The 25,621-nt window shown below is 38.7% G+C and overlaps 1 protein-coding gene across 1 annotated transcript in view; it reads right to left on the bottom strand.

Moving 5' to 3' along the window:
* The window catches only part of NOX3 (NADPH oxidase 3), a 40,527-nt gene that overhangs the window by 7,547 nt on the left and 7,359 nt on the right, over positions 1 to 25,621 (bottom strand). The window contains exons 5-10 of the mRNA XM_026079232.1: positions 20,450 to 20,595; positions 17,228 to 17,409; positions 14,391 to 14,520; positions 11,190 to 11,282; positions 9,737 to 9,990; positions 6,066 to 6,228 (exon numbers count right to left, since the gene is read on the bottom strand). Of these exons, the coding sequence (XP_025935017.1) occupies positions 6,066 to 6,228; positions 9,737 to 9,990; positions 11,190 to 11,282; positions 14,391 to 14,520; positions 17,228 to 17,409; positions 20,450 to 20,595 (968 nt within the window). The remainder of the gene's footprint in view (positions 1 to 6,065; positions 6,229 to 9,736; positions 9,991 to 11,189; positions 11,283 to 14,390; positions 14,521 to 17,227; positions 17,410 to 20,449; positions 20,596 to 25,621) is intronic.

The following is a 25,621-nucleotide window of genomic DNA, read 5'->3' as shown; positions in this document are numbered from 1 at the left end:
TTCACAAACATGGAGGAAGCCTAAAACTACACAATTTCAGATGAAAAAGGAATGGCATGGAGGACAACATATAAACCCATACCTAATGGACAGTTGGAGCATTTTTTATTTTGACTATGCTTTTTTATTTTGTTAGAAAATCCCTTAATTTTTCTCCAGGTCATCTCTATTTGTGCTCACCAGGCCCCTTGTCTTTTATTATACCTCAATATCAAAAGTAACGTGGAAGGTCTGATCCCAAGGCAAGCCTTCTGGGAGCTCTGGTGATTTGGAATTTGCAGCCCTTTCCCATAGGATCAATGAGAAGAAGATGCATATTAGACAATTCCAAAGGAAAAAAACAGAGAAGACAGACACCAGCAAGCTGTAAGGAAATTTCCAGAAGATTTAATATGCTAGGTTGTCAGACTTCTGGTAAGGTGATAGAAGGGAAACATGGTAACACCATGCTTCACTGGAGATTTGGTGAAAAAGACTAACAGTAATGTGAGATGTTTCTTAGATCTGAATGTACTGTAAGGGACCATCTGTGGTTTCTACGAGAAATATCGATAAGGTATGATTCTAGGAAATAGAAATATAAAATTCTGGGTAAAGCAGGGTATTTTTATAGGCCAGGAATAGGAGTATCTGCAGAACTTTAATGCCAACCATATTGCCGGTTTGTTTTTTTCCACTCTGTTTCAACATTTCACCTTAAATATAATCTCATTGCTTCACAGGGGATTGCTGCTGATTTTCACTGGCATAGGTTATGAGGAAAAGCAATCCTACTGATTTTATAGCCTTTCATTTTTGTAACTAACAACAGCATTATTCTAAATTACCTGAATTACATAAGATTTACAGCCTTAAACTTTATGTAGGTTTTGTATCTGAATTCTGAAGTCCTTGCTTGTCCCAAGTCCTCAGCACCTTGAAGATCAGGCCACAGAGTGCTGTCAGTCTGCATTGCACAGTGGCTGTTGATTTGTAGTGAGAAATTTCTTCCCCAACCTCTATTTGATCATCTTATTTCTCGAGCCTTTTCAGCAGTTCATTTTATGGAAGTGTATATTTAGTACATGTGTGTGGAGAGGAGGCGTGTGCTCCTAAATGAATAATGAGTAGTGCTAAGGGTAGCAACTGGGAGCATGTGGGCGGGATTAGGAGCCAAGTACATTCAGGGAAGGAAGAAGAAAAGCCAGATGATGAGCTGTGGCAATATGGGTCTTGGAAATGGGGAACAAGAATAAGAACAAGAACAAGAATACGGGTATGGAGCTTGAAGGAGTAGTTCTAACCAACTGGTTCCAGACCTAGCTGTCATGATAGCAGCCAGACCAACCAAATCAGGTCAAATTGCCTCCAGCACAGTTCTCCTGAGAAAGGGTATATCTTTCCAAAGCCACAGAAATTCCTTAAGCTCATCCCTGGTGCAATTCTGCTGAAGCTATACCTAGTGCACTGCCTGTAATTTTCACATGTTAGAAGTTGAGAGCATTTGGTAATGAATAAAGACCATCATTACAAGAAGTATTTTTGGCCATGATTATAGTCTTAAAGAAAAAAGCTAGTGAAGAAGGCTGGCCTATGGGGAAGAAGTATCCTCTTGCCTTAGACCAAGGAGGACTTCTAGTATAACATGTTAAAATAAATGCTGTTTACAAAGGGCTTTTCCTTTCTCTCCACTGAGCGTCCATAGCATAGCACAACATATGACATATATAATTAAAATACAATAAACACACAATAAAATTCATCCTTATTAACACTGTAGAATAAAGCCAGCATCAGTACATTTCTATAATTAAACAATTACTCTGAATCCTATATTCTTTCTTGTAAGCCTCATACTATTAACTGACTGTGCAATTATTTAAGACCCTTAAAAATCTGTTTTAGATTTATGTTTCATTAGTTTCCACCCACCCTACCTCCATCAGCTACATTCATCAGCTTGATGGCTTGCCCAAGTAAACTGTCTTAAATTTTCCAAGTGCTCTTTTTGCAAATTGAGTTAGATGCAGTATTGCTATTAATCAGATCATACTGCAGGGTTTTGAGTAGTCGCTTATTTCTGTACTACTCTACTCCCTTGTGGTGTGTGCATATTTATCATCTGTTTTCCCCCATCCTGAATTTTGTACAGCAGACAAGAGCAAGAGCTTTGATGCATCTTTCCTGTAACGTGAAAGAAAATACTTTGTAAATCAGCTTCATATGGAAAGTCATTAATAATTATCTGTTGATGACCATCCATCCATTTCTCCCCCCTCCCTGGAGACAGAAGTGGAGCTCTGCCTCTGAGCAAAGCCAGCTCTTCAGCAAAGAGGTGTAAAAGGTGATGAACAGGGGAATGCCCAGGGAGGAACCTTCATCGCTGGCTCTTGCTGCTCCCCCTTGGACACAAAGCTGCTCCCTGCTACCCTCTTACAGCTACAGTTGGACACCTCCCTGCAAAACCACAGTTCTGCCTGCTCCTGAATATACCACACAACCCATGGGCTGAAGTTTACCAAAAGAGGTCAGAGACTTGCCTTCACTTAACTGATCCACTGGGCCAGTACAGTGAAGTCACAGCAGTGCCTGTAGCCAAGGGTATGCTGGGGAGTGGGATTTGGCAGCCTGAACAACAAGGCGCTAATTTAGAGCTGTGGTGACAGCAGGCAGCCTTTCATATAAATGCAGGACAAGGTTCAAATTCACACCCTGAATGTGTAGCAAGAGGCCTACACTATTCTGCCTTGATATCCTTTTCTAGGAAGTATTCTCGGGAGATTAGGAAGGCTGGCAAGACCAGCCAGCAACTAGCAGTCAATCCTGTCGAGGCAAAGGCTGCTTTTCAAAGACAGCTCAGAAAAATATAATTACATTTAACAGCATAAAGAGCCCAGAATTTTTAGCTTTTCAGACAAAAATGTTTTGCTGAAAAGCCTGTGGGATGGGGTGCAACTCGAAGTAGAGCTTTACCTCTGGTAGGAAATGGCCAGGTTGAAAGCAAATAAGAGAGCATTCTTGTTTTCCACACAATATGTAGGTGAACTTTAGAAATTATTGCCACAATATGCTGTGGTTGTCAAAGGTCTACATGGGTTCCAAAAGCAATTAGACAAATTCATGGGAGAAAAATCTACTAAGGGTTATTAAACACAAAGATGCAGCTCTTGTATCAAGACATTACTGAACTGCAGGTTGCTCAAAGGTGAGAAAGTATTCACCAAAGAAATATCACTATATGATTTTCCAGTCTGTATACTTTTCCCTAGGCATTCATGAACAGCCACTGTGGGAGACAGGATATTGAGCTAGATGGATCTTTGGTAAGACCCAGTACAACCATTCTTAAGTCCTTACATAGGGTAAAAGAGAAAGTAGACATTTGCTAATATTGGCATCTGATGGATCAGTCCAATTTCATCAGTTTCAACAGCAATTGATCTGAAAAATGACACCCGCTAATGTGAGGAAAAGATCAGTGTATGCATAACTAAAGCCAGTAGAAACAATCCAGCCATGACTAGTAGTAGCTCCCTTTCTCATCTCAAAAAATGATAGGGAAATGAAGGTTCTAAGGTTATTTAATTGTGAAGAATCAATTAGATAAATGTGTACTCCTTTTGATTTGCTACGTTTTTTAAATTATACAGCTGCAGACATTATGGAAGCTATGAGTATTTATATCTCAACTGTATGTAGGCAACACTAAGAAATATTAGTTCAATAAGCATAATGATAGCTGTACTCAAATCAAAATGAAGTTGTTAAAAAAAGAAAAACCTCTTATTTATTTCCTTAATAGACATTTCTATGGTACTCATCATGGCAGAAAGAGAGTGCTGAATACTTTGAGGAAGATTAAATTATTTGTAATTATACCACAAGTGGAAGCTTTTAACCAATGGAAAAAAAATGTGGCACTACCCTGAGATTAATCGTTCTCACTAAAATGACTGCTAAATTTTTAAAATAAGACTGTGAACTTCCCCAGCACCTTTCATCCAGGATTTCAAAATATTTTACAAACACTGACGAAGTTTAGCCTCATAACACCTGTGAAAAATAAGCATCACTATTCCCACTGCACCAATAAAGAAGCCAACATATGGAGAAAGAATATATAGAAATCATTATATATTTGTATTTCACAGGAATTCAGAGAGAGTGAGCTCTTTACAGCAAAAAAACTCTGGTAGGATGCACCATGCATTTAGCTCTGTAGGTGCACCTACCCAGGATTCTCCCTAATCTACGGATGAACACCCTGAGGTGAACTATACTCTCAATGCATAGTTAAATTCAGCTTGTTTTCCCCTTAAGATAACAACAGCAATGATAATAATAACAATTTTACATGTATACATATATAATATACAGCATATACATATATAACATATATACATATATATACATATATACATACATGTCACTCTCCTTCTAATGGGAAAAAACCTGGTGCAATGGGAATGTTTGCAGGCATACTTCTTTTCACATCTAGTACATATTTTCATTTTTATTTCACTTCCTTCGCAATGCTTTCTCTACCTCAAAGATCCCCCCTGGCAATTTGAACCTCTTCTCAAACTCCTCAGTTATTAAAATCCCAGATGTTTTTTCAGTGGCAGCTTGTCATTAAGATGCCTGTTGTAACACTCTTTCATTTATAAAGATCAGCCCCTTGGTCCTGCAATCAGCTCCATATGCACTGACCCTCTCAGAGATCTGTCCACTCAAATGCAATTGCAACATCTGTCCTTAAATGTGAAATGTTAAACAGTTCCCAGTTCAGCTTTTACATTGGAAAATGAGCTAAAAGAAGCCACAAGCTACCACTTGCCGCTATGGATAGAGAATAGGACATTTAACTCTGATTTTTTTTCCATTACTTTCTTATCCCTCGCCCTACCTCACCATTATCTCTTCTTCACCTCTCCTCACCCAGTGCTGCCTCATGTATCTTTAGCAAAAAACATATAATAGGTTAGCAAATCAAGAGTATGTTAACTTAATTGGTACCATCCATGCCTTATAGCCCCCAATATATTTTTTCTATGAATTAAATAAAGTTGTTTGCAGGCAGTAATATGCATCTTGATATACGCATCTCATTCCACATTTAAAAGGCCTTTTTGTATTCCTTTTATACTGATTAATAGCCTTCTGATTTTCCAACATGACAAAAGCAGCTAATAGTTGCCTAACGCTGCATTCTGGATGGAACACTCAGCCAAAGGGCACTCATGAAACCTGCAGCTGGGCAAGGAGCATATTCTGCCCTTCAGGACTGTCTGAGATGAACTTACAGGATTTTTCTGTAGGAAAGAGGACAAATTTTTAGCTCTCTACCTACCTGCCTACCTACCTATCTATTTGCAAGAGATTCCCTGTTTGTTTCCAATTACTACTGAAAAACTGATTCCGTAACTTTTAATAAAAAAATATTTCAATAAAGGCTACCTTCTTCCATCTGGAAATGACAGTGAATTCAGGAGGCCCCACCATGCAACAGCAACTGAAACAGCTGGAAAGCAGAAAGGAGGTAGAAAAACTGCAGTAGGAAAAAGTAGTTGAGGGTGTAGATAGGCAAGCCGGGGTTTACCAATGTAACAAGGCTGGTTCTTCTCTCCTCTTGGAGCCCCCCGGCCCGAGCTCTACCTCCTTGTGGGGCAGCTCTGGGACTTGCTTGATTGTCTGCTAGCAGATTCTGCTCCCTGCACTGGCAGAAATGGATCAACCGAGTATTGCCTGGGTTAGTAATCCAGACAGGCTCCCTGAGAGGTCAGACAAGAGCAGAGCCAGCAAAGGAGAGGTGTAGGAAAAGGAAGGAGAGAGAGGGGACTTGTGCAAATGCGCCTGCAAATGGGGGAGCGGAAGAGGTTATTCACACCACCTCACGTGAGGTACCAGCCTTAACAGCCTAAATGAGGAAGCTAGTTTTTCCATTTTTCAGTGCCTTGCGAGTGACTACTTCTGGGGGTGAGTTAGAGCACTCAAGTGAGTCTCTAACTCTGAACTGCCTCTTCAACTTTGGCAAAATAAGCTCATTTGTGGAACTTTTTAACAGAGTGATAAACTTTCACACCTACCTTCTGCAGTGTCAGTACTGTGCTAGGATTGCAGCATTTGTACCAAATGGATTTTAGAATAGAGGCAAATGGTGTGACTCCTATTCCTGCTGCAATGCATACGCTCACTTGGTAGTGAAAAACATCTGTAGTTGCAGCTCCATATGGTCCATCCACGGCCAATCTACAGCAGCAAGACATTTAGTTAAGAGTCAGCAACATGTCAAAGGGATGTAAAAGTTAAAATCTGTTGGGCTACATTTTTAAAAATTGGGCTTCTTTTGAATGTGTTAAAATGAAAGAGAGAAAGACATGTCTAAGCTGGCACATGAATTACACATACAAATGCGTTTAATTTTCAGAGGGTGCCATTTAATAGCAAAGCAACTGTTTTTCCTGAAATGAGAGAACAAGAGCACCCATGTGGTTTTGGGGTCTGGCCATCTATTTAAGCATGCAATTGCAATTTTCTGGCTTTCTGGAATGTGATTAGTCATATTAATGCATGTCCAAATTTAGCTGTGGAATTTGCATATTTAATTATGAATTACTGAAAAGCATCCTGTTTTTAGAGCTTTATTTTCTATACTGTATATATCAAAGCAGAGAGGAACAGATTATATTAATCATTTTGAAAAGTTCTCTATATGTATAAAAGTAATAAAAGAGAAAGCAAGAAGGAAGTCATCATATGCAAGGAAACTACTATTTTCTCAGCTCTTTCAGAGAAACCAGAATTCCAAAAATATATTTTTGGCAATAATATTGTACTTAGTAACTGGCATAAAGGGGAAATTTGTGAGCAGAACCACTTGTTTATGTTACTTACTCCTGTGTTAAAGCATTCATTTTGGTCAAAATTAGAGATGAAAAAGAGTATTAAATAATCAGATCCATTCCCCTAGAAACATGGAATGTAAATATACACTATACTTCTGAGTGCTCTGTCCAGTCTGTCTTTAAATAACATAAATGAGAAAGTTTCCATTCCCTTCTCTGGAAGATTGTTTCACAATCTAACACCCATTTTCAGAAAAAATGAGTTTCCTCTCTTCCAGATTTCTTCTTGCTTTGTGCTCATTATTGCATGAATTATCTTAAAAATTCAGTTTAAATAGTACAAACAAATATGCAGACATAAGAAAAATGAAGTGTTTTAACAAGAAAAGAAAGGGGGAGCACCAAGCAATGATATACACATATATAGGGATGCAGTGTATCTGAAGCCCTACTGTTGCTTTCCTTAAGTGTACCTAAAGTCTTAGCATTTTCTCTTTCAGTTGTACTTGTTGCAAGGTTTGTTTTTATTTCAATATTTCAAATGGTCTGTAAGTGCAAACTGAAACAGCTACTCAAGGATAACTTTTGAAGATTTGGCTTCAGATATCTAAGAACTCAGTGTCTAAGAACTGCTTTCAGGTGAACGTTCTATATAGTTCAATGCGAGCTTGGTAGCAATTCTCACTATTGTTAACAGATTGAGAAAAATTGATCTAGAAGGAATTTCAAGAGATTCTTGAATCTGTCTCCATGCTACAAGACAGGATCAATTTTATCTAAATCATTCTTTACAGATATTTGTCTAGTCAGTCTGCTCCTAAACTCTCCAATGGCAGAGATTTCATAATCTATTTGGACACCTTGCGGTTCCCATAGCTAGAAAGCTTAGACTAATACAAAGACTCAGAGAAGTAGGGAGGAGAAAGAGGGAAAACATAAAACCAACCTATACAACCCATTCATTTGATCTAGAGAGCATGGAGGAAGGTAGGAGGACAGTAAATAAAGTGGCAAAAAAATTACTTCTGCATATGCCAAGAGAGGACTAGAAAATAGGGATGTAAAAAGTTTCTAACTATGGTTTGAGTTGTCCACATTCTTTATGTCTATCTACACAGTTTCATTAGAAAGAAGTACTGTATGTTTGGGGAAGGCAGGGAAACTGTTTAGTTTGAAAAAGTGACATTAGAGGATTCTTGTGTTATTTTTGAAACTTAAACATCCTGATCAGCAGAAATTTGTAGTACTCCTGACCCTAAGAGGAGTAAAATTCTGGGACAATGTGCTTAATTGGCAATAATGTGAGCCAAAAAAACCTAAGAAACATAAGATGGAATTTAATGATTTTTATAGTAATAGTCTGTTCTATGGTCTTATCTCTCAAATTAACCAGAAATTACAACTAACAGTCTTTTCTATGTATATAAATGTATGTATATTTTATTTTAATCCTCCTTTATTAATTACAATATATATTTTTTATTTTTAGAACCTTACCTTACAATTAAGTTGCTAAATGTCTTCTGTCTTCTGCTCAGTTTTTGCTGTATGTTATTTTTTAATATAGTCACTGATTTGGTTATTATTTTTAGATATTGGTACCTATGAAAAAACTTTTTGCTTTATTGCTAGCTTAACTATTGAAATATTCTTTTTAATAGATTGCAAGAAAGCAACGGAGTGATGGCATTAGGCACCCTAACAAGATTAAAAAGAAGAGTCTTCATATATGACAGCACATTAATTTCAACCTGTATTGTGGCCAGCAACATTTGATAACATTTTTCTCTTTCTCATTCTTCACACTGGCTGTCAATCACTTCAGACCATTTCTGTCCCAGTTCTGCTGAAATGGCATACTTCTCATTCCAGTTGCCTTTAACAAAGGCACAACTTTCATTTCTAATTCTTATTAACTGATACAATGCAAGATCTGGACCAGGCTTTCTTCTCTGCCCCCACATTCTAGTAAGCCTGTGTAGCTTGATGGCATCTATAAGCTTTTTAGGGGAATGTTCTTTAGCATCCAGATCCCATTAAATTATATAAATGTAGTTAAACAAGTGCTGTTTGCTCTCAGCTTTACTAGAACTCCCTCATCAAAACCAATTTTCAAGGGGGAAAAATAGCATTTTCATGTCTGGGCCCTACACACTCCACTAGAATTCAAATTATCCTGTGCTGGGCCATTTTCTTTCCCTAGAATCTCCACTACAGCAGAAATAGTTAAATTCATTACATATATGTCCAGATATTTAGCTATTGTAAGGCAAGGTGGGTCCATTAACTTCAGTGGAGCCCTGTTGACTTGTACCAATGAAGAATCAACCTGTTTGCGTTAGTTTGCCAAGGACACAGAATTTGAACGCTGATAACCTTTGTAAATTGGACAGATTTTGGACACCAGCAACAGAGTTGAGAGAGACTGCTGGAAAAAAGTAAGGTTCTGGAAGAAGTTTCTAGGGCCACAGAATATCTAAGGTAAAAACTGGACATTTGAATAGCAGGTGATGGGTGCCATCAGGAGAATACGTTCAGGCAAATAGCTAGCAGATAGCTTCTAATGTCATTTTAATTTAATTCATAAATACCCACCTATCGAAATGGATATCTACAGATATAGATGATACAAATATAGATGATACATATATAGATAGATATAAATATAGATATAAGCACAGATGGACTTTAAATCTTGGATTAGTCGTCAGGTCTTCCTGATAGCCATTGGCCTAAGTTCATGACTATGTTTGCTTATAGCTCTTTAGTAAAATGACATATTTATGGATCTAGGACTGTGATATAATACTGTGTCACAAAGAATACACACATAATTAATTAAAATTAAAATGTTAAAATTTATTTTAAAAAGTAAAATTAACATTTTGAAATGTATTGTTTATTATTCAAACCTTGGTAACATCCACAGCTCCCTGAAAGCTTTTTCCTCTGCTTCAAAGGCCTTGAAGAGGGCTGCGGTCCAGTCCCCAGCAACTCTTATGTGAACACTGAAGAATTCTTCCTCTGGAGCTGAAGTGAGTGTGAAAGGATGCCACTCCAGCTGTGAGACAGATGAGCACTGCAGAAAGATGTATTGACCGGGTTCCATTTTAAAGCCACTTTTCTTCATATGAAGTTCAAGGACTCCAGAGGAATGCATCACCACCTAAACAATAATAAAAGGGCCTATATTAAAATAGATCCTATAAAAAGGGCACTAAACAATAAAAAAGGGCCTATTAGAAAGGTAATTGTTTATTTCCATTCAGCTACAGATGACTTTATAATCATTTCTACTTCATTTCAGCCAAAAGTTAATAGAAATTGGGATGCATAGTAAGTTTTAAAAGTCTTGTAGATAATGATCTATTCTATATGTTGTAGTGCTGTTGCTGCCTGACAGCTTGAGAGCACTTACAGTATGTAACATGTGACAACTTGAATTATGAGTCTAGGAAGCAGAGTAAAGGCTGTAACAAATCAAAACTTTGACAACTTTCTATCATAGTAGAGCCTAGGCAAAAGTATTCTTTAATTGACTGGAATGATTTTCCAGTTTTACCGTCAAGTAACACAATTGACCGATATGGGGTTATTGTTGATTTTGCAGAAAGACTCAAGCCCAGTAAGTTCAGTTCTAATATACTTTTATTAAGAGCTCATCTCAGTTAAGCAGCCAGTTCTATACATGTCACACATACTATACTGAGATTCTCAGATCACAGCCACTTTGTGAAATCAGCAACAAGATTTATCCAGCATGCTTTTTCCTTCATACAAGATAAGCTTGATTCTGATCACTGGCTAGATATGTGAGGACTGGGCTGCTTCAAGAGCAGCATTCCTGATTCATTCTGCTGTGTATTAAATAGGCCCTAAGTACATAAAGATATTTACAGCTGGGATAAATTGTCACAGTTGTACTGATGTTAATGAATCTTTGACCATTTATGCTAATTGATAATACATCCCTTAATCTCCTGGAAGACTCCAGATTTGAAAGCAAAAACTGTATCCTACTGAAGTCGATGGTTTCTGTGCCATTTACTGCAGTAGTATGTGGGTTTCACTTCAGAAAAAAAAAGATATTCTCTGACCAGAGAGGTCTGTGTTATGGTGGTAGAGTCTCATAAGTCTGGTACTTTGTCAGTCAAGTTTGATCTCATATGGAATGTACTTATAGATTTGCTACTGGAATAAATGCAAAACATAAAATCAGTACTTGGTTGAAACCATGGTACTCATGGAAGAGCTGCTGAAACTAGAAGCAAAAAGGAAGATCATAATATAGAGAAATTATCAATAAAAAAAAAAATCATTGGCATTTGGTTCTTTTTATGCAGTTATGCAAGCTACATTGCATACCTTAGTAATGACCACCTCCTGTCGAAATCTCCAAAATCTAATGATTCTTTCACAGATATACAACACCACAGGACTTAAAATCCACTTCCAAGCCTGTAGAAAGTTGCATGTTAAAAATCCACAAATTTATTTTAATTTCTACAAAAATATATTGCATTTCTGGCATAAAACAGCAGTTAGCCTAAAAGAAGATGATTTGAATTCTCTTCTGTGATTTTTGCTCCACCTTTCTCAAGACAGTATTTCTTGTGTTATGGTAACAATTCTGGCTTTCTCTTGGAGCAGACATATGGGACTCCTTCACGGACACACTCCAAAAGCAGTGCTAATAACCATCTGTATTCTGGCCAAGAACCAGCCTTTAAAATCTATTCCTACTAACAGTCAAAAAGATTAATTTATTTAGGAGTTGTATAGAGATGTCATTGGACACAAGGAAGTATAGATGCATACATTTATACAATATTGCCCATGGCCTTACTATTTTGTTGCTCTTTAGAGTTGAAAATATTTCAGAAGGGTCAGATGGGAGTAGCTCTCATTGTCAGCTGTGAATTTTCTGATGCTGCATGAAAAAACATTAAGTCCCAAATATTCAATTAAAGGAATGGGATATATTTCCATTTAATCCATTAGTCTGCTCTGTATCAGTAAATGTGTTTTGTTGATCTAGGATACTAAGCTGATTGTACTTTAAGTATTGTAGATGATTGCTGTACTTGTACTTGCTGATCACTCATGTACTGATCACTTTAACAATCAAAGGTACTTGGCTATTCAAGTATACTAGCTGATGATTTTATTCTGTTGTACTATGACAGCTTAGATAATTAGATATAATTCAATCTTCAGGATTAAAAATTTCAATTCTTTTTGTCTATAGAAGATACTGTTTTATTTCCAGTCTAACTACACACATAGATCATTCGAGCTAACTGAAGACTCCAAGTGGTTTTTAAAATCTCCAAAGAGTAACTTTACTTGCTGAAACATTGACTTTGCTCTGCAAGCTGAGTAACACAGGTTGTAAAGTATCATTTATGAGAGGCAAGCCATAAAATTATGTGGCTTCCTTAGAAAGTGCTAAGAGGATGGAGTGGCAATTTCCCAAGGTTAAATCTTGAAAATTAAATTTAAAAAATGCATGATTTAATAATGGGAAGAAGCCAGCATAAGCCAGAAGATTCTGAGTTAAAGCAGAAATTCAACTCATCCGTTGTCCCTAAATACTACAGGTGTCTCTGCACAGTGGGTAATCTCACATATCTTGAATATATTAGCATATATCAAGCCACAGTAATGATGAAACCTGTTTTTTCTCCCTTCTATTTGTGCTACCTGTAAATAAAAGCACGTGACAGGAATGTTAAGGCTATCCTATGAGATAGGAGCTCAGTTCAGGTTTCAACTGTGCCGTTGCTCCAGCACAACAGAACATTCAATTTGAAATGTCTTTTGGTTGGTTTAGGACAACAGGGCATCGACTGGGAAGGGTGGGCTGCTAAGCAACACAGCTCCTAGCTGGATAATCAGGACATCCGTATTCTCGCCCAACTGGCGATTTCCTCCTGTAACGAGAATTTGCTGATGGGGCAGCGATGACTCAGGAGAAAACACAAGAACAGAAGTCCACATGCCCCGGCTACGACCAAAGTGCTTCAGCATCCCCAGTGGGAGCCAGATCAGGCTCCCATGGGCTGAAATATGGAGCAGGGAGCAGGTGTGGCATTACTGAGAGATGGGCTTGGTCTCATTAGCCTCCCCCAGGAGCAATGGCCAGCAGGGCCAGTCTGGTGCCCCCAAATGTGGTCACAGCTGTGCACAGAGCTGTCCCCTCCCTGCCTCAGTCACATCTGCATCTGTCCCTGTGGGCACTGCAGAGATCTCACCATGGATTTTTATTTTCTGAATGAATTTTGCTAACCAAGTGTCCATCAGGTATCAGACCACAGTGCATTACCCATCCAGCAAAGTACCGTTCTTATACATGCTCTATGTGCCATATGGTGATATCACAATTCATTTAATGTGACTTTGCAAGTATGGCCTTGGGTATGCAGGAAAGTGTGGCATACTAGGTTTAACACAGAGAAGTGAAAGTTCTATCGGTTAGCTTTATGATAATGAATGTCAAGACGTGCTGTTGGAAGCAAGCTTGTGTCTGTATTCACAGTGCGTAGTCAGGTATTGATTTTTATGGCGACATTGTAGCTGAAATTTTTAGAGAGGAATTCACTTTCTCATTAATATGCGGGTTGGATAGTGGCTAACAATAGCTTAGTTTAAGAAAAATCTATGTCAGCCATTAAAAGAGCTACAAGATACTGAATGCTAATTATTCCCCTTTAAGATTTCTTTTGGTATTCTTTCTCTTTTTGGAAGGAATAACAAAAACTTGCATATGAGCAATCTAAATCTTTAGTTGTAAATGTTAAATGATTTTGTTTAGATGCTAGACATCTGACATACTGTACAAGTCTGCTACTTAATTACCCCCTGTGGATTTGCAATCTTGTTGCAGCAAAACCACCCTTCTGTGGGACGTTTTTCTTGCCTTTCTCCTTTCCCTTTCATAATTCTCATTTTCAAATTCTCTCCTTTTTACCTAACTTAAGATCTCAAGGCTGGACGATAAGTATGTGCCCCAAAGCAAGGGCATAATTTTATCTCCGACTTACTCTCCCTTGATATTTAGAATATCCATATTAAAGCATTATTAGTTATAATAATAATAATTTGCATCCCTAGATTTTCTGTTCCATTGTATTTTCTGTATCTCTACCCTTATAAGATTTTCACCTAGAGACTATATTTGTGCAACAAACACATCAAGGATATTGGTGATACTGAATAATAAAAAATAAGTGTACACAACAGATTTAAATAGCGAGAGACCAATTCTGAAATCCATACCTTTCAATGTGAGTTTTGCCTAACTAAAGGATCTTCCAGAAATAATAATTATTTATAACACCAAAATTTTACATAGCACCCTTTATCTGTATATATTTGTAAGGTAGGGATCACTATCTTCCTACTGTACAGGGAGAGGTCATGGAACAGAAATGTAACATAACTCTCAAAACATTATGCTAAGTGCCAGTTAATAGCAGCATACACTCCAGCTACCTATTTGCTAAGACATTTGGTCTTTTAAGGAAGAGCATTAAGTTAAGAACAGAAGACAAACATCACTCTTACCACAGGTCTGTTGCCTGAAAACTGTGGCAGGGGACACTGAGTGGCTTTCTCCCATTCCAAATAGTGATCTTTACAGTAAGTGACATTGTGAAGCAGCAGACTCTGAGGTGTCTGACCTCGAACAAGCTGACTTAAAACAAAAATATTCATCAGTGATATGCTTTGCAATTTTTCTAAGTATCTGTAGGTTTTGTACTACTACTTGAATGCAGATATGCATTCAGCTGAATGTTCAACAGTTGGCTCTCTCAAGCCTGTTCTGCTCTCTTGTTCAAATCACGTATCCTTTAGGTTTGCCATGATTTTTCTACCAAGTGAAGGAGTGGTATATGTAAATGCATCTGAAGATGGAGAGTCCTTGCACAGATCACATACCGTCTGTAGCAAAATTTCAATGTAAGTTCTTTGGAGCAGATGCTTTGACCTCTTCTATATATGAGACTCTGGTATTGTTTAGAAAAATTATAATACTTAATAGTGACAGGCCTTCTCTTTCCTTTGCTGCTTTCTAAATGCATTTTTGAAAGCTGAAAATAAAATTGGAGGACTGTAATGAGATGTGTGCTTTCTAAACATTAAATTCTAGCTTCCTTACTTCAGAAAATGTTAACGATGTGAGTTTTCCCAGACACATCAATCCTGACTAGTCAGTTTAAATGGGCTTCAGCTGGTGTTGATTATGGGTAGAGAAGGAAGATTTTTACAGGAAATCCTGTCTGTTTCGTATTGTTTCTCTCTTTTTCCCTTCCATGCTTACTTTGGCTCTACAACTTTAGCCTGCCCTGCACTTGTGTTATGAGAAAGTAGAGGATAAGAAGAACTGCCTTCTTTTATGTGGCTGTGTCGTGAACTGCCACCTCCTAGATAGAAAAAGAGGCAGGCTCCAGGGGGCAGTTGCTTTTGTTCAGCCACCTGAGGAGGAAGAGATGGAAAGTGAATGAAACCTTGATTTTTGGCTCACTCCTTTTTATAAGCAGTAGTGGCAGAGATGTGTTGGGGCAGCAGGGGGCTGTTCTGTTGCAGTCTACCCCCAGCCTGGAGCAACTGTCATGCTTGTTTAATGCTATTGATATTGGTGTTAAATAAGTGTCCCCTTTTCAGAGAAATCACTTGCTGAGGAGTGTCAATCAGTTGGCTATGTAGATGGACCTTCCAAAGCTGAAAGTTTAAAGTGTTCATTATAGTTGTTTGAAAATATTTGAAAGAGAGAGACAGGCCTTTTTAATCAGGCCAGAATACAGTTTACTGCATTTGTTTGCAGCTGTGCCTCTGAAGCGTAGGACTAATTAACTGGGCCAATTTCAGGCACACTCAAAGCCAAACTAAATGTGACAACTCTCAAATCACAAGGGAGGAGGTGAGAATAGTAACACACCACAAAACATTGTACAAGCCTGTTATTTGCCCTGTGGTGACTCCGTGCACCTCAAGGGAACAGACACATGCACACACTGCTGTTGGCTAAGAAGTTCCTGTGCATCAGAGAATAATTGTCTGTATGTACTTTAGAGGTGGGCAATATCATCTGAATGTTTTACAAAACAGACACAAGAAGCACATTATGATAACATGAAGTGACTCTGTCCATAGATCTGAAAAGCATTACAACAGCTCGAAGCTATGCACACTCTAGGTAGTCAACAGAAGATCTATAGAGCAAAGCACTATTTGCTGAGGGCTTTGCATTGCATACGTTCAGGGGGTTACTTTGGATTAGCTCTAGTTTGGTCCCATGAACTAATCACTTGTTAGTACTTGGACCACATGGTAGTATTCCCAGAGACTAATCTTTCAGCAGAGTTTCATCCAAAAGCAATCCAGGTCATGCACTCTGAGACTGCTCCCTGGTATGAACAAAAGCATAGTAAGTGAGGAGGACCAGGAGATGTGCTTCAAAACTGTACTCCCTATCTGAATTAAAATGCTAATATAGATGCACTGCAGGAGATTCATAATAATGCTATTATAAATGACAGTGGGAAAAGGAGGGAAGTGAACAAGGGAAAGGAAGGAGAAGTTGGTGGAGCTGGAAACAGAAGATAGAAACTTTTTCCACCAACAGGTGCCTCCTTGCTCTCACACGGAATAGGCAGGGGATTTATTGCCCCCTGAGCTTCTTAAGCAGATTCCCTTCAAACAGGAGCCCTGTACCAACAGTACAGATTTTTCTCTTGTGACGAATAACAGGGAGAGAATCAGTGACCCGGCACTCCTCTCCCTAAAAGCCACCTAATTAGGCTAGTGCTAAACTTGAGATGTTTGCTACTACAGTCATTTAGACCTGGAGAACCGACATGGTTCACAATATAGTGCCCACCACTACTGCATACTGCTTCCTTATGGTGAGGAAATCTGCAGTTCTTTTTCCCATAGCGAAAGAGGGACAAAACCACTTTACTTTTATGGATACACAGGAGAATGTCCACAGGGACATTCACCACTGAGTAGCTGACATGCTGAAAGCTCTCGTGGCTCACTGGGTCTTCTTTGCGTGTCCAAAGGACTGAGGAAAAGGTCTGTCTTATTAAATTGAACCCACAACGGTTTGATTCCTAATCTGGAATGGCCCCAGTTCCCAGCAGTGGAAGTTCATTCATTCATTCATTCTGATCTATTGATAAGGTGCAGGTTGTGAGAAGGGTTTGAAAGAACCAAAACACACTTTCAGTCCTCATAAAAATGGTGTGTTTAAATTTCAAAGTGCTTTCATTTTGCAATCTGTCTCTAAGCAAGGATCCCAGCAGCTTATTAACAGAAGGACACAGTATTATAGATTTGAATCATGTTTCAACTCAGACTGTGTACATACACCTTATGTAGTTCATGCAGATACTTACCCCATACCATGAAATATTAAACCAATAAAAAAAACCACAAAGAGGTGATGGGTGTACCAGAACACCTCATAGGATGACCTTCTGATGAGCTCTGTGGATGAAGTCATGATCAGAATTAAAGCCACAGTAATCACAACTCCAGTTACTCCAGCTATGGTAGTTAGAACCTCTTCTGTTGTGTTCTAGAATAAGAAAAAAAAATATTAGTTATTATTATTATTATTATTATTACATGTGATGCTGAAATCCAACTTGTATTTTCAGCATAGGAACAAAACCAGAACAAGAAACACAGGCAAGGCAAACATCCTTTTTATGTAGCATGGGAAAACATTGCTCTGTTCTATTTCCACTTAGGCTTACCCCAGACAGATATGTAAGTGTTTGCCACCATTTAGTTGTTTGGGGAGTTGAAAGGAGGAAATTACACAATTTCAGTAGTATTTTTATCTATTTTTCTTTTATAAAAGTGTCTCAGAAAAAAAGGAAAATGATTAGAGAAATGAGAAGATTAAACCCAGAGGTGTAATAACCAAAACAGCATTACAAACCTGCCTATTCATGTGAGGGTGATAAAAACGAGGTGCTAACGCACCTGCAACCATAAAAAGTGTGGGAGTCCTTCATGCTTATTTTACCTCAAAGTGTGTGGTTTTTTTACATCCCTGAAATGGTGTATAAAAATGACATGTTCTCATTTACCTAAATGGCATATTTCACTTACCTGTTCCTTACACTTACATAGAAATGTACTGGAGAATGCTTATTTTTATGTTTAAAAATATCTATTTATATTTACATTTTTTATGGTTGTAGGTGCTGAAACATTAATATCTTGGATTATGACAGAATGACTAGCAGACCTCAGCACAGGTCTGTTACCTACTTCTGTCTAAACCCATCAAAATCAACTGAAGTGAGAATGAAGATGTATTTTGAACACAGCAGTCAGATGCTGATATCAGTTATAAAGTGAAAATCAGGAGGAATGGCAGTAAAAATCACACACATGAGAAGAGACTCAAGCTAAATATTCTGGCAGAGTGTAAATGAAGTCCCCATTTGGCCTGCAAAGGACATCTGTGTTGCTGGTGCTGATGCACAGGAATGAAGGGATTCAGCATGCCTTCTGGAGCCTGAGCTGGATCTGCAGCCTGAGCTGGATCTGCAGCTTATTAAGTGAGGAACAAAAAAAACGATATTGTACTTGTAAAGTGCACTCATTTGATATGGAAATCCTAGAGATGATAAAATTCCACCTTGCTATTTTTACAGCCATTTTTTTACAGTAAAATCATTTTTTCAAAAGTTCACACTTGAGAGCACACAGTGTATTTTTAAATTGGTGCCTGTGAAGAGTATGTTCAGATCCTATTACATATTAACAGGATTGATCTAGGTGATGTTTTGAACATTTTCACTACAGTGGCTAGTTTGCATCTTGAGATGAAACAAGGAAAAATGTCAGACACTTAGTACGTTGCTACTACAGGGGTACAACGAAACCTAAAAGAAAACCTGAATCGTTTCTCTCAGAACTTTCTTCTTTGAAGGTAGGAGCAATCTTTTATTTGCTTTCCCTCATAATTTATGAATTCTGAGTGTACCTACTAAGATACAAGTGGGCAATAAAAGAAATAAAAATATTAGAGGTTAGACTATAATCTAGGCTGTAAATTGGCATGTAATTGTGGGGTGTATTACTGTGAGAAGTCTGGGAAAGGATTTCAGAAAATGCTAGCCTCCTTCCTAAAGGGTATTTAGGATCTTAATGTTAATTAGAGGTCTACTGCCCAATTATATCACTGTGGGAATGCTTAGTGGAGAAAAAATGCATGCAAGTAACCACTGAAAGATGGTAGGTTGCCATTCTGCAGTGTAAGCTCTATTTTCTTCTTGGGGAATGTGTCACATGCATGCGGTGAGAGTGAGCACAGGATATTCAGAAAGGGCTGTGCATTTAGTCCTTGCTTGCTATCCTGTTCTGATAAACCTGACTTGTTTGTCAACATTAGCATCAGGACCTATGTGTTCCTACTGCTGAAACCATTCATTTGCTTGTTTTTCTTCAAACTTAAGATTTGGTTACTTTGTTGGGAAAGATGCAAAATCACATTATCTAAACTGAAAAAGAACTGAGAAAAAACAGGACAAAATGCTTCACAATTGAAAAATACTATGAAGTTGTACTGATGGCTGTCCAGCCATCATCTCACTGTTTCTTCTTTCAGTGGAGCACACCAGTGACTGAAAGAGCCTGCTTCTTGGTGTTTGAATGGCTTTTATTGCATGCTGGGTATGTGGGAATTTTCTGAAGAGCGGACACAATACACGGGAGAGTCTCAACAGTGCTTCAGACCTTCTTTTTCAAGCCCAGAGTATGCAACAGTATACACAAGCAAGTAAATAACATCTATGTGATGTATGGTATAATGGAATAAAAAGAAAAAGCTAATCAGCTTCTGCATTTCTTCTATGTGCATGCATTGCAGAAAAAGGTCAGTTTTTCTGTATGTTATGAATAGCAGAAAGAAGAGTTCTATCCATGCTATTGTGAGATAACCTGGGGAGTGAATAGGAAGCACAACTTTTTTTTCCCCAGACCAAGCAGAGCCATTTATTAGCAGGAGTAAGGTGCCCATAGCCTTGCTTGGCTCTGAAGAACACACACCTGCATTAGCTTCCTGGTGAACTGCTTCCTACAAGCAGCATGCGGCTGGGTGATTTTTCACATGCAGTTAGTTCCCTGTGTAGCCAAGCTCTACATGTAACAGAGCAGACTCAACCCCCAAATTAGGAAGACATTGCAAAACCATGGGGATAGCCAAATAGCAGCTGTGAAAGCAATATCTTTGTGTGATATTATTGGGTTTTTTTTCTTTCTGGAAAGAAGTTGCTGTGTTTGTTCCATATATTGATAGCTGAATTTAGTTTACAAAAATTCTTTGCAGCTTTGTTTCATTGTCTCCTATTCATAACACTCCTGATCCTCCCCCACCCCAGCTGCTTCCTGACAAACTAATTAAAATACCATAGACATTTCTTTGAGCTTAGTAACCTGAAAATTGCAGCTCTGAGTAAGTATTTTCAGCTGAAATTGAGGTTAACCTCTGGCAGCACCTTCTTGCTCTGGTTAAAAGGCTTTGAAATACAGTTTTACTGACAAAAGAATCCGCAGAGGAAAACTTTTTAGATGAGGAAAACCAAAAAGTGACAACTTACTGTTTCATAGGTCCTGATTGGGTTCAAGTAGCTTTCATGTGAGTTCTTGCCAAGGGCAGAAAGTTTATTCTGTAACTCCCCTGCTTCCTTCGACTGGCTTCTATGATACCTCTCTATGTTGATCAAGTGGGCAACAATATGGATGGCTGCATGAGAGGAAGAATGGTGTAAAATTGAAGATGCACTTGTATGTGTCCGCAATGCCAGAAGGAATATCATTAAGCACACTATGAACTATTCAAAAAGAGTTAAATTAAGGGTAAATTAAGAGTTAATTGAGAGCTTCACACAGTAAACTAGCAACAACAGGAAAATTTTATTGGTGTCTAATGCGTAGCAACTGCTTCGAATTGCAGAGAGGAAGAACAGCTCCAGTGTGATCTCCCATGTTTACTGTCGAGTGCCCTGCAGTCTTCAGTGTCATGGAAGGAGGACCTCTTGAGAGATGAGATAAAAGCACTTGCCCCTGATTTATATAGTTCCAAATGAGGTAATTAATTAAAATCCCTAGATTTTGTTAAAAATTAGGATGTGTCCTAAACTAATGTTGCTACACAGGACATTAATATGTCCATTCTGGCACTGACCAGCTTGCAACTTAAACCAGAGGAGATTTAAGAGAGGCATCCAAAATCTTCCCATATGAACAAATTGATATAACATCACTTCATGCCAGTTGAACTGGCGAGTTTCATATGAATGAGGAAGGGCCCATTATGCGCCATGACAATCTTTACTTCAGTGAGGGAAAGCCAGAGAAACTATGATTTTAAGGAAAAGGTCTGAATCACTAACACTCTGGTGTTAGTTCTGGTTTGCCCTGATGGTTATACACCATCTCTGCTTCTGGCTTGTTCCTAAAAGGTATACAAGATGGTTAGTTTAGAAAAACACCTAAGAGTGAAGTAAGAACACCCCCATAATCCTTTTCCTGAAAGGAAAGATCTTAATTTCAAAAGAGAGAAAGACTTTGCTTCATTATTAGCTGACATAAAGTCATAATCATGCTAGATGCAGAGTTTCACAATTTTAAATATGAGAGATTTTCAAATCCATTACAGGACAGTTGTCATTAATGCAAAATATTAAATACTTCAGGATGGAAAACAACAATGAAAATGATTAAATGTTTACAGTACAGCTATTAGGATGCACTGTTTCTAGTTTTTATAATTAGCTTCCCATCAACATCTCTCTTTCAGTGTTTATCTGTTCCTGTGCCTGACCATTAAAAAAACCTCTAAACTTTCTAAAGTGCAGTGATTGAGGTAAAACAAATATGATCTGCTTCCCTGAACAATAATGTTCTCTCAGAAGAAGATTTCTTTTTCTTTTTTCTTGTTTTTAATAATGGTATCCTGGGATGCATTAGGAAGAGTGCTGCCAGCAAGTCGAGGGAGGTGATTCTCCCCCTCTACTCAGCCCTGGTGAGGCCCCATCTGGAGTACTGCGTCCAGTTCTGGGCTCCCCAGTACAAGAGGGATGTGGCACTACTGGAGCAAGTCCAGCGAAGGGCTACAAAGATGATTAGGGGACTGGAGCGTCTCTCTCATGAGGAAAGACTGAGAGAGCTGGGCCTGTTTAGCCTGGAGAAGAGAAGGTTGAGGGGGGATCTTATCAACGTGTACAAGTATCTGAAGGGAGGGTGTCRAGAGGATGGGRCCAGACTCTTTTCAGTGGTGCCCAGYGACAGGACGCGAGGCAACGGGCACAAACTGAAACACAGACACTTCCATCTGAACATGAGGAAAAACTTTTTCACTGTGAGGGTGACAGAGCACTGGCACAGGTTGCCCAGAGAGGTTGTGGAGTCTCCTTCTCTGGAGATATTCAAAACACGCCTGGATGCAATCCTGTGCAATGTGCTCTAGGTGACTCTGCTTGAGCAGGGGAGTTGGACTAGATGATCTCCAGAGGTCCCTTCCAACCTCAACCATTCTGTGATTCTGTGATTCTGTAATTGTCTATTTGCACAAAAATAATGCTGTGTTGAACTAGTCATAGTCAACTAGTCATACCATAAATGAAAACACAGGGTTAAATGCATAAGGACTTCAGTATTGCAAAGTTCTTTGGGTGCCTATCCACTTAGTGAGCTCCATTGCCCTACGTGAGAGGGGAGCTCCTATACAATGCCTGGAGAGAGCTCTGTGCAGGAGAATGTGATTTAAAGCCAGACACTGACCGTGCAAGTGCTCAAAGCAGCCAGTGTGAAAAGGTGAAAGATTACATTCAGCCTCTCAAGAATAGTTTAGCCTGTCTATCCTGGCTGGTGAGGGGTTATTTTCACTCTGTTCTCCTAACGTGATCCTTGTAGAGCTGAACAAGGTGATGTGGCAGGCATGCACTGTGAATGGCTCTCAGATTGCACCTCATGCAAAAGATAGTGTTAGCTTAGGCCCCCCCCCCCCGCACCATTGCTTTACACCTGTTTTACCTCATTGCCCCATACTTAGGTACTCACTGGGACATAAGAGACCTATTTTAAAATCCTCTTTATACATGATTTAAAGTAGGGACTTAAATCAAGGCACAAGCCCTAGGCACCAGGCTGACTGATTATTCTCTTGTCAGCTGATTCCTGATGTAACCTTTAATAAAAATAATCAAATATTTATTGGCACAGGTATCACAAGTGAATATTCCAAGTCCTGAGCACCCACACTGCAAAATCAAGTTCCCATTTTTTCTGAATCTTTGGCCCAATGAATAATAAATTATTTATACAAACTGGAATAGCCTCAGCAGGATGGAGACTGAATCCAAATGGGTATGAGCTGCACAGAGATAAAATGAGCCTGGAAATTAGAAGACAGATTCAGGCCATCAGAGGAATGAGATTCTAAAATAACCTTTCAATAAACGGGATAATGGGATCAAGCAATCTAAGTGGCTTTAGGCTGAAGGTTGGTCAGTTTTATGAAATAGCATATGTGATGTGACTGTCAGCATTAGAAGATATCAGATTCAGTGACCTGGAATGTCCTGTGTATGTTTTTATGGATTAGGTTCTGTATGTGAAACAATCTGGCCAGCACCAGACTTGAGCGCCTTCCTGGAGCTTGCCTATGAGACAGGGCTCCCAGCGACTTGGCAACGCCGGGACATTGGAAACGTTGCACAAGACCACAAGCAGAGAGTGAGACACGCAGATTCAGATTGTCAAAACCCAAATGCCTGAGAGGCTCTGAGCTGTAGGGTTAGGTGGCAGCTGTGTGGGGGCTGTGGCAATCTGTTCCTGAGAGTACAACTGATGGATAAACAGTATATAAACACTGTTTATGTATTTAAGTGTAACAGCACTTTTAAGTGCTGAGTGGGAAGGGGGGGAGCTGTTCCTACATGGAGCTTCTTTCAGAACAGATGTTTTGGCCTGGCGAGGGTGTTATCAGATCCAGCTGGATGGGAACCAAGTTGCTGCTTGATGAGGACCTGATTTCTCTGACATCTGAAAGAGCTTGCTCCGAGGATGGGGGTGAGGGGTGGCTGCAGTAGGTTTTGGGGCTGCATGCTGCATGCAGTCCGGAACCTGACCATGGCAAAGAGGAGAGAAAAGTTTCCAAGACTGGAAGACCTGACAATGAATCTTGGAGTGGACTTATGCTGAGCAGTTTTATCCTGCCATCTGCTACTGATTAGTGGCAAAATCAATAATGGCACTTGGGCCTCTTGTCTTCTATACATGCATGAGTTCTTTATAATTCTTAAATGAGGCAAATAGTCACCATAGCCTTGGACTAGATGAATTTAACACAGTTTTACCATTGTTTTACCAAAGGTTCCCTGCAATGTATAAGCTGCAGGTTTTGGACTATTTCTGTTCATTTAAAATAGCAACATTGTCTAGCAATGGAACTTTGAATCTGTTTTCATAGCAGAACACACGTTGTCTCTTTTCACCATTGAAATACACAGATTTTAGAAAATAAATACTGCACACTGTGAAGTTCTAGTGCAAAATGATGAGATTTCTGTTGTTTAGAAGGCTATGAAGTCTTGCACTTTCCTCAAAGTGCAAGATTGTCTGTGATGTGTACAAATTCCAGCCAGGTCAGCAGTGACAGGAAACCTAGTGCTAGCTGGTATATGCTGAGTGTTGAGAATGAGATGAGTTAGTAATTCCTTCCAGACTGACAGAAATCTATGTACCCTAACAATGTATTTGCATTTGAATAGAAAAAACTATGGGTTGAATAGATGTATCTTCCCAAGAAGTGCTTTAGCATAAAATTTAATTAGGGGTAATCATGTTGCAATTTTTTTCTAGAAGATTACATCAGATTTCTGCAACTTAACCTAGTAAGCTTCTGCAACTTAACCTAGTCTGCAGGCTTTTAAAAGACACTGTTTTGTCCAACAGCATTTTATTCCACTTTATTCTAAGTATTACTGTCAATGGAAACATCGTCATATTCTCTTCTTTGGGATTTACCTCTTCTTCCCTCCTGGGCAACATTCATTCCAACTTTCAACTAGCTAGGTAGAGGGTATTACAAGCGTAGAATTCTGCCAGAATGACTAAGATAGGTCTTTTCTGCAAGCTACTCTGTGGCAGCTGTTAACATACAGAGTATAATGATATACAGAAAAATATTAACATTCAAACTAATGCATCAAGTATGTTGGTTTACCTGGATCTCCCATGATCTTAAATATAGCCCTGAGTGTTATTAGATTAATACTTTTGATGGGTTTCTTGTGTGCCACTAGGAATAAATGATGCAATCTAAAAGTGAATTATAGCTAGATGGTAGGAGTAATGCAAAGATCTAATTCCATTTTCCGTGTGGTTCATTTAATGCACAATAGTTGTAGCAGGCTAAAAAGTCTGGCACTGGATACATTGCCATTAGCTAAAATATTTTACATCCCTGAAGTGCATTTTCTGAAGGTCCTCTGCATCTGCAGTGTACAGAATTTACTAAGCATTTCCAAAATTAATATGCAAATTTCTGAAATCTGAGCTTACTACATTTTTATATATATATATATATGTATATGTACACGTACACACACACACATATATACATATCACTAATATAAGTTAACCATGAATGCAAAGCTTAAGGTACTACATCTCAGCATTTTCTATTCAATGTTTTCCTCATTCTGCATGACTAAATATAAATTATAGGATAAATCATGCAATCTTTAAAGCAAAGCTCTTTTTGA

Source organism: Apteryx rowi, unplaced genomic scaffold, assembly GCF_003343035.1.
Source record: "Apteryx rowi isolate R43461 unplaced genomic scaffold, aptRow1 scaffold_495, whole genome shotgun sequence".
In the NCBI taxonomy this organism is placed as follows: Eukaryota; Metazoa; Chordata; class Aves; order Apterygiformes; family Apterygidae; genus Apteryx; species Apteryx rowi.
This window is presented reverse-complemented; position numbering and strand designations above follow the sequence as displayed.